This window comes from Acinonyx jubatus, chromosome E1 (genome assembly GCF_027475565.1).
Source record: "Acinonyx jubatus isolate Ajub_Pintada_27869175 chromosome E1, VMU_Ajub_asm_v1.0, whole genome shotgun sequence".
Taxonomy (NCBI): domain Eukaryota; kingdom Metazoa; phylum Chordata; class Mammalia; order Carnivora; family Felidae; genus Acinonyx; species Acinonyx jubatus.
Genome location: NC_069397.1, coordinates 48,367,437 through 48,377,755, shown reverse-complemented (window position 1 = coordinate 48,377,755; position 10,319 = coordinate 48,367,437). Strand labels below are relative to the sequence as shown.

The 10,319-nt window shown below is 47.9% G+C and overlaps 1 protein-coding gene across 2 annotated transcripts in view; it reads right to left on the bottom strand.

Annotated features, from left to right (window-relative positions):
- Nucleotides 1-772: 772 nt before the first annotated feature.
- The window catches only part of GNA13 (G protein subunit alpha 13), a 43,172-nt gene continuing 33,625 nt past the window's right edge, over nt 773-10,319 (bottom strand). For both annotated transcript variants that reach the window (XM_027048040.2, XM_053212806.1), the window contains exon 4: nt 773-6,331. In XM_027048040.2, coding sequence (XP_026903841.1) covers nt 5,759-6,331 — 573 coding nt within the window. In that variant the 3' untranslated portion in view covers nt 773-5,758. The remainder of the gene's footprint in view (nt 6,332-10,319) is intronic.

The window sequence follows — 10,319 nt, the reverse complement described above, 5'->3', positions numbered from 1 at the left end:
GACATCAGGGAAAAACTAAGGAGATCTGAATGAAGGATGGGGCTTCAGTTAATAACAAAGTACAAGTACAAAGATTCATTGTGACGAATGTACCAGGCGAAGGCAGGCAAGATGTGCATTGCGGCAACTAGGTAAAGCGTGTGGAGCACCGGGGAACTCCACCACGGCTGCCATTCTTCTGTAAATCACAATCTAAAGAAAAAGGAGTGGTGAACGTGTGGGTTTGTTTTTAAAACACCATTTCAATTACAACAGACCGAAGGGCATTATTCCCGCAGGTGGGACAAACTCCTGAAATGCCCCAGTGCACTTGAAGGGGCCTTAAGGGGAGGGGCGCCTGGGTGGCTCCATCGGTGAAGCGTCTTGACTTTGGCTCAGGTCACGATCCCCCGGCATTGGGCTCGGTGCTGAGAGCTCAGAGCCTGGAGCTTCGGATTCTGTGCCTCCCTCTCTCTCCCTGTGCCCCTCCCCCACTTGTGCTATCAAAAATAAACAAACATGAAACAAACAGATCTTAAAACGAGTGGTCCCCATCTCACCATTCCCATGTGCAAACATGCTAAGTGTCTGGGAACTTCCTTGATGAAGCCCACATCTCCATTTTTAAAGGTCGGGAAAAACGGACAGATTACGAAGGAAGGCAAAATATGGTTGGAGATCTGCCGAGAGAGACTTTACGGGCTTTCGGTGACTATGCTCTGGCTTTCAAACTTTACGTGCCTGTCTTACACTTTACGTTTAGCAAACTGTTGGTTTAAATAACATCGTAGTATTGAATAGTTTATAAATGTTTATTAAGTGTCAGTAATTTTTACAAAGCGAGTATTAATAGCACGAGGCAAAGTTTTTGCAAAGTATGTACAAAAGTAAAAAGCCTTAATGACTAGCAACTCATTTTATAAAATCAAACCATCCTTTCCACTTTCAGACCTCCTTTAGAAATAATTTATTGCCAATCCCTGAACTAAAGCACCGACAGAAAAAAATTTACAACAACAGTATCAGATAATGTGCTTATTAGTTCCTGGAAAGTTATAAAAAGATATAATATGTATAAAAAATCCTAAGCCACAAATACTTTTATACAAAGCTAATACAAATCATGTTTTGTTGGGTACAGGATCTGTGAGGTTGTTACAAAATATACTTTTGATAAGGCTTCTTGTGGTAAATGAGCTCTCATCACGGTGGAGTAGTACAGAAAAGCCATTTGAAACATTTTGCCGTTCTGCCTTCAAGTAAGAGGTGAAGCTGGTTGTGCTGTTACATATACCTCCCGAGAATTCACCCCTTCCTGCTCCCTCTGTGTTTCCCCCTTGGTACCATCGAGTAGGCGTAACTGAGGACAAAGGTATCACTTATTATGGCAAGAGACATCATCAACAAGCTTTCTGAATGCAAACCCAAATCAGATACCAAGTAGCTAGCATATTTCTGTCACGACACCCACAGACTGAAAGGTGCTGCATGGTGGGTCCTTGCATACTTCGATCCATCTGGAAATTTTTGTCATTATCAACAGCAGATTTGGACAGATTCCAAAACCTCCCACCAACCGAGAAGATACTGCCCCATCCTTAACTCTTTTTTGTTCCATCTGAGCTCTGGCGTGCGAGGTCAGATGGGTTAGACCTGGATGCCACAAGGATGCACACGTTGACTCAACGCTAACTATACATTCAAGTAAAGACACAAGAATGATAGCGGTACAAACACTGCCCTTCACATGATGTTACTCATCACTTACCGGCCTAAGGCTAACATTGCCTTGATGGGACTTGAAAAAGCCATAAAGTCCAACCCGTTTCAAGTGTTCAGGCTTAGACTTACACTTCAATCTCTAGCATAAATTCATTAAGCCCTAACCTCGTACCATGAAATAATGGGTATGTATGTATTATACCGTCTGCCGTATTTGGAATGTGGAGACTCATTACCGCCACCCCCGCCCCCCACCCCCCCAAGCTCTCATCCATTCCCCCCTTCCTCGAGTTTACTGGGCTGGAAGGCCAGCCTGTTTCCTATCAAGAAAGGAAAATCAGTCCCTGTGCAGGCAGCAGCACAACGGGAAAATGACAGGAAAGCGACACAAGGTGACCCCTGGACTAAGTCAAACTTTGAACTGAAAAAGACACAGGCAAAACTTCTGCTCTTGATTCCTTAAATAAAACTAAAAGCAGTAAAAAGGTTAACAGAGTGTCTTTCTCTAGATTTATTGGGGAGTTTGTTACAAATGTTTGACTAAGCTTTACAGACATGATTTCATGGATTTCAAACAAGAAATTCAGAGTTAACACTGATATTTAGCCTTCTTATTACATACACAGAAATGACACTGCTACAAATTGCAATGGAGAGAACCTTGTTTCAGATGGCTTGGTTTGGGGTTTTGTCTAAATGTATCATTACATAATGAAAGCACCAATCTGAGGCCTTCTCAAATAGTGACTGGAATCTCAGAACAGAACAGAACAGAACTTGGTAACTTCATTCTTCACATAAATAAGGCATAACCGGTTATGTGGACTAATGCTGAAAATACATCTTATCAAAAGCATAAATACAAGTATTTGGGGTTACGCCGGAGGTTAAGATTTACTCATTCTCTCTTACAGAAAAAGAAAAAAAAAGAGCCCACGATTTCTGCTGCGTCCAAACGGAACTTCGAATCATTTCTGGTATCCGCGTACTCTTAACTTCCTTCTGCTTTAAACCAGCCACCGTCACCGGGTGCAGGAGGGCTGCCCCAGACAAACCCGCTTGAGAGATCGCCCAGAGGATCTTCACTATGTGAAATACCCACCAGGGCGACTTCCAAGAAAACGAAACAAAAACGGAGGATCCTGTTCACGCCACATCACCTTCTTTGGCCGTGGCTGCCGTCTCGCCACCCAAGTGCCTTTTCCAGACAGTAACACTCAAGCGAACACTTCCGATTCATACGCTATTTGGCAGAAAGCAACGATTCGGGCTATCAAAAAATAATATTTAAGTGGCAGGGGCAAGCCTTAAATGATGTGGCTCTTCGGAAAACGTGACAAAACCTTTTCCCTATAAAAATCAAGGCCCAGATGCGTGGTGTTCTTTGACTTATAAGGCAACTCTGCTCTACATTTCTTTGAGGCCAAGGAGGACACTTGTGTGACATTTTCAAGAATTAAAGGACAAGACATTCAGATTCAAAGAACACAACATAATGGAGAATCAGGCACATCTTACTGTAAATCATAACCAGTAAGACTTTGAAAAGCCAACACACCAAACAACTGCTCTGAGAAAGTGGCGCGGTGAAAGCTACGAGCGCCCTTTCGTTTGGTCCTGAATTTCACCTCCTCCTTCGCACAGCGGTGTTTCCAAAGGACCCAGTTTTCACAATACAGGTAGGAGACTCCTTCCGATGGTTTCCAAAAGGGTGGACCAAAGCCTTCAGACTGAGCCTCGCACTTCCTCTGTCTCAACAAGCGTGCCATTCAATACAAGTGATCTGCTGCCTCAGGATACGGCCTAGGTTTCGCTTTAAAAGAACGTTGAGACATCGGAGGCGGCACATCAGGAAGGAGAGCTCGAGAACTCACAGGTACAGAAAATAATACCATTACGTACGAGGCGTTCTGACACTGCTTGGAGGCAGTCAAAAGGGGGTCACCGGGGGACTCGTCAGGCAACGGGCCTGCTCCGCGTGCAGGTCGTCAATATTCAACAGAACTGAATAAACAAGACCGACTTGCCTCTTCTGCAGGGAACGAACTCGAGCCTCCACTGGAGGCCAATGGCTTTGGCTAGGCCAGGGGACCATCTGCAAAATCCACACACAGACTCTCCAGCAAGAAGTCCCAATGCTACTGTGCACACATTCGGATACTCCCTAGCACTGAGCTTGAATCCTAATTCTGTGAACTGGGACACCACGCTCTTCTTGGCAAGAAGCACCGGCTGCGGAAGGACTCAAACCCGCGTGGACTGTATACCGTGACCACCCGCACGAGGACGCAGGGCTGCGTGTCTGTGGCTCGCGCATCACCGAGGCACGGAAACAGCGAGGCTACCGCAGGTAGAACGGTGCCGGAAGCGCAGGAAAGGTCAGGAACGGCACGAGCAACCCCTGGTTCGCTCCCTGCAAAGCCCTATTCTCCCGCCAGACGGCAGACGGACCAAGAGCCGCGGCCTCGGAAAGGCCGCGTGAGCCGTCATGCTGACCCATCTCGCAAGGACCTTCGAGGCAACGGAATACCTGAGAACACAGCTCTACAGTAAAGTGGCAGATATCACAGTCTTAATCACAATTTTCAGGAAAAGGCGAAAAGCTGCTGGACTCTGCAAACGGCCACCGGCCGCGGGCACCTGTCTCTCTAGTCCCGGTCGCATGCCACACAACCGGCCGGGCGGTGTCCCCAGGACACCAGCCAGCCCGCTGAGCTCACGATGACCAGACCCGTCATCACGAGCCGCTTCAGGGGTGCGCCCGCAGGTCGGTGAGGGGCGAGGAGAGGTCATATGGGATCCTCTTTCGGTGTGAACTGAAGAAATTACTATTTATTCTTAGAAGCAGCCTCAAAACATTCCAAATGTACCTCAGCAAAGCTAGAAGCTCATAAGCAATAACGAGACAAGCATGTACGTGCTGCGTCTTTCAGAGAGCCACCGAGAATGAACAGGAATCTCAGATCATGCCTTCTTGAGGAGCCTGACAGGAAAACTCTGCCCTCGGCAAGCTGCCAAATAAACAAAACCTCCCATGGGCGCCAGGCCGGAGCTGATGGGAACAGGCAGGAGAGCAAAAGAAAAAAGATGTCTGTGACGGCCACAACAGCTCTTCTCTACAGCGAGGACCCGAATCCCGGGACAGGACGTCAAAGTCCGAGAAGTAAAAGCACAGAACGTCCTGGAGAGGCTCTGTTTATCCAGAAAGCTCCCTTATCAAGCTACTTGCCATTTTCAGTTGCTGCTTGGCCAGAACGTTTCACATATGGCACATTTATTACATGAGATTTAAACATGAAAAGGGCAAATTATATTTCACTCGTCGCTTTGGATCAAAACACTATGTAAGGCATTTGCTTGCTCCCCGCCCCCTGCCCCGTACCATTCGTGAACTTTCGTTAGCATCAGACCAGGAATCCTTATGTAAACTTTAAAACACTAAGTAAGAACATTACCTTGAGAAACCACAGAAATTTTAAAATGAAACAACTGTTGGGTATATAAGCAATTAAAAACACACGAAGGCTAAATCTGTGTGCATCTACAGAATGCCAGTCCTTAGATCAAACTTTTTTCCAACAGGTCACCTTTCAAACAGGTCACCGTAAGGCTCGGCACAGGTGTCGCTGCCGTGGGCAGGGCCGACAAAAAAGGGGTCTTGCTTGTTTGAGAACCGGATATTCTTAACCTCATCCCGAGAAACAGTCAAGGGCACCTTCTCTACTTGGCACTACAGGAGAACTCAGCTGGAAGAGGGGAAGAAGCTAAAGGCTGAACTGTACCTAGGAAGACGCTCGGCAGGGAACTACACCCCCGTCAAGTGGAAGCCACAGTGAAACAGAGCAAAGGCTGAACTCTGACAGGGCTCGGCGTGTGCTATTCGGCAGCTTTGCGCCACAAACCAAGGTCCGCAGGGAGGACGACTAAGGTTTCCCAGAAGTTAAACTCAGAATCAAGACTCTTCTAATTCCTGCTGTAAACTGCTATGTTAAGAAACAAAACACACAGAAAACAATCAAAGGGACACAAGGTATGAAACCAGCCAGTCTTCTGCACGTCACTGCAGCATGAGCTGCTTGAGGTTGTCATGAAGAATAGTATCCTTGACGTCGCGGAAAACCAGACGGATGTTCTCCGTGTTGATCGCGGTGGTGAAGTGGTGGTACAGGGGCTTCTGCTGCTGGTCCCGCCGCTTGTTCCGGAAACATTCCACCAGGAATTTTTGGACGTCTCTTAAGCAGTGGGGATCCCCTTCAAATTCTAAGAAATAGTCTTTGATGCTCACAATTCGCACCTTCTCCTCAAGCAAATCTGTCTTGTTTAAGAAAAGGATTATGGAGACGTTGCTGAAAACCCGGTTGTTGACGATCGTTTCGAAAATGTTCAGAGACTCTGTCAGGCGATTGGTCAGTCGATCTTCCATAAGCACCTGGTCGAATTCACTTGAGGACACAAGGAAAAGTATCGACGTCACGCTGTCAAAGCACTCAAACCACCGCTTTCTTTCTGACCTCTGACCACCTACATCAACCATTTTGAAAGGAACATTTTTAATTTCAAAGTCGTACTCATGAATGCCTTTGGTGGGTCTTCTGGCGAGCAGAATATCTTGCTGTGATGGGATGTAATCCTGGAAAAGAAGACAACGCTTTAGACTCGGGGACCCGGAAGGAATGAGAGTTTCTAACGTACTGCTGCCTGGTCGAGGGAGTGGACATGCAGACAAACTTGCCTTCTGGAGGACTTCTGGCTGCCTTCCTCCAAGCATCGGCACGACTAGTCTCATCACAAAGCGCCAAGGTAGAGTAAACTGTTAGCGAACGGAGACTGGTCCACGATACGCTGCAAACGAGCAGCGCGGACTGTTTTGTTCACCCCCGCTATTCCGGCAGACTTAGGTCCTCCCGACCGGTGGCCTTCACCCCCCGCCCGCCGCTGTGCCTCTGCCTTTAGTACCAGCCCTCACCGCCCCCCCACCTCCGACCTTCCTGCGCACGCGCCCGCCTGCCCACCTGCCCCTCCGCGGAAAGCAGTGAAGGCTGAAACACCAATTCGTGCGGGTCACTTCCCAGTGCGGGGTTCTGCCCACCTCGCTCTAGCTCATTCCAGATGCTCCCTTACTAAGGGACTAAGAACGTGACTAAGCACGCTGACACGGGTCACTCCGCGTTAGGACTGTGGCCACACCACGCGCGTGGACAGAACTTGCCTAGCACAGCTAATACACTGAATTCGCCCTGGGTCACCTCCTGGGTTTGCTTCCAGGGTCCCGCCACGCAGCTGGGTCCCAGTGACGGCGGCCCTGCCTGTCATGCGAAGGAGACCACACCCGGCCCACCTGCCTTAAAGGGACGACTTTCGCAAAGACCGAAGGGGCCCTGACCTGGGAACGGGACCAGGCAGCCTGCGACCCCTACAGGAGGCTGCTTGTCTCACGAGTCCCCGACTACCCCTGACGACGTCCTTCCTGATGCACTAGAACTGGTTCTTTCTTCTCAAACTAGCGTTTTTCCAGAACTCTGACGTAGCTCTTTGGCGATACTGAACAGGAGAGCTCTTGAATGTTCGTTGTCAGGGTCAAACTGTTTTTTTTTTTTTTTTTAAGTTGAGGCAGGATTTTATTATTTTATTTTATTTTATTTTACTTTATTTTTTTAAGCTGAGGCAAGATTTTAAAACAGTGCTAATTGTCACGATGCTGTATCTTATGCTTTTCCAAATAGCATAATATAATTTTGAAATTTCGTCATACATAATGTGAATAGTTATCTCCTCAAAACGGTACAATGGAGTTAAGAAGAAAAAAAAAAAAAAGCAGGCGGTTCTCAGTTATCCGTAATCCACACCGTTTAGGACATGACTCTGGGGCCTTCATAAACAATGTCAGCGTTTCCAGGTTTCTTTTTAGCTTCTGTTCACATACTCACTACTTTCCTTATAACCAGCACATCCACACCATTTTCAGCCTGCCCCTACTTTTTGGCTTAACATTTGATCATGAACGGTTACATGTGCTGATACAGTTGTATTTCATTTTAAAGCAGTATAAATATACCAACTGGATTAATGGTCTGTAATTTACATAAACATTCTCCTACTAGTGCTCGTTAAGGTTGTTTCTCCAATTTTTTGCTTTAACACAAATTTTGCAATTAAAACTCTACACATGTACTTTTTTTTCTTCCTTTCTGGACTATTTCCTGAGATAAAATAACCAGGAATAAGCTTATGAGGTCAAAGATTATGAACATTTTGGTGACCCTGGACACTCAAAGCCTAACTGCTTTCCAGAAACAGGGTACAAATTTACCGCGTGTGCCCGTGCCAGCTGCCTCAGAAACACGCCAGCCCTGGGGTGCTGGGGTGGCTCAGTCATTAAACAACCAACTCGATTTTGGCTCGGGTCGTGGTCTCACGGTTTGTGAGTTCGAGCCCTGCACTGGGCTCTGCACTGACATTGCAGAGCCTGCTTGGGCTTCTGTCTCCCTCTCTCCCTCCCCTGCGTGCTCTCTCTCGAAATAAATTTAAAAAATAAATAAACTTGAAAGAAAGAAAAGAAAGAAAAGAAGAAAGAAAGAAAGAAAGAAAGAAAGAAAGAAAGAAAGAAAGAAAGAAAGAAAGAAAGACACCAGTCCTAAGGTGTTTTGTTTTTTAAAACTTCTAAGTCTATAGAAATGAAAAGTTCTTTACTACTGCCTCACTTGGAAGCTCAGAATCTAGTCAGGAAGCTAAAAGCTAATTCCTATGACGCCTCCAGACCAGGACAATGCAATCAAGTGCTAAGTGGCCTGGCAGAGTAACAGCGATTACAACTGTGAGTTCCAGAGCCCACGCTTCACACACAAGCTGTGTGGCCCTGGGCAGGTCACCGAATCCTGCTGTGTCTCCACATCCTCACTGGTGAGATACGGGTCATATGGTTCACAGGGGGCCTCGAGGACTAAGTGAGTTGACCGTGCGGGGCACCCAGTCCAGCTGTTCTGCTGCGCCTCCCGCCAGCATTGCTGGGCAGAGAGGGAATCCAGAAGGCTGGGACCGCCAGGCAGGCTCCCGTCAGGTGGCCCGCGTCTCATGTCTAAAAGTTCACTGCGCTTGGTCATCGACTCGCGCGCGCGCGCACACACACACACACACACACACACACTCAATCAGAAAACTCATTCTCTCCCCAGCCGACCCTTCTGCACCACCAGCACGCTTTCCTTCCTGCTTCCTGCCCCACCCCCGCCCACGACCTCAGAGTTCTTCTAGCCCCCCGTCACCGTGGACTGCTCTAGCATCACCGATTCTATTTCCAATCCTGTTTCTCCTTATTTCCGCCATCCCCCATTTTTTCACCTCCTCCGGTGTGGATTGCTATCTCTCCACTGAATCTCTCTCCCTGCCCTGAATGCCTCACACCTCTTGGATCCGTCCCTACACCGCTCAGACCAACCCCCCGGCACCGTGACTTCAGAACTTACGGTGAGGTTCTTCACTGCACCCGGTCCACACTTGGCTGACTGGCTTTCACGACCCTCTTTACTCCTGGCTTTTCTGGAACCGGCAGGCTCTGTTCTACATTGTCCAGGCTTACCACAGAGCTGAGATCAAGATCTGCCCAAAGCTGCACACCCTGAGACCGTTCCACGACCATCCACTTGCACAAGTGCAACTGCAAGAACGATGCATCCAAACCCCAGCTGATGCCTTCTAGGAATCTGTTTTTATAAGTCAGAGCCAAGACTGTCACGTGTCCTTTGCCAGACGGATGTGCCTCCTAAAATTAAACACACCCAGCTGTCTCCCATCTTGGGGGGCCGCAACTCCTCTTCTAAGTCCGCCTCCCCCTTCAGACAGTTCAGATTCATATACTCTTATGGCCCAGCTCCAGCCTCTCCGGTCAAAACACCTCTCTCTGTTCTAGGAACTAATACGACCTTCATGATCAGTACCATTTAATTGTCCTCTGCGTGGTTTTATGTATGTTGTAATTCTGTCTCTGACTAGAACGAGTTTCCTACAATCAGGGATCAAAGAGCAAAACAGCCAACACCGAGCACTTCCTACATGGAAGGCACTGTTCCCAATACCTTACCGAGCGCTACGGACTGAACTATGTCCCCCCAAAGTTCACACGCTGGAGCCCTAACACCAAAGTGGTTGTACTCTGGGACGGCGCTTGTAGGACACGAGCAGGGATAAATGAAGTCCTAGGGAAGGGTCTCGATCACACAGTCTTGGCGGTCTTAGAAGAAGAGTTAAGAGATCCCTGTCTCTCCATGTGTATGTGCTGAGTAAAAGCCATGTGAAGAAGCCACAGAGAGAAGGCCACAGTCTGCAAGCCAGGAAAAGTCCTCACCGGAGAATGACCACGCTGGCCCCTTGATCTGAGACTACCAGCCTCCAGGACCGTGAGAAGTAAATGTCTGCTGTTAAGCCACCCGGTCTATGGTATTCTGTCTCAGCACAATGAGCAGACTAAGACACAGGGTTTATTTCACATAACCATCCCATAACCCCGTGAGGTCAGGTCTTGTACGATGCCCATGATATCAAGAAATTCGGGTTTAGAGATGCCTCTGCTCACACAGAGACAGGCTGTGGGGAGCTGGGATGGGGACCCAGGTGGTCTGGCT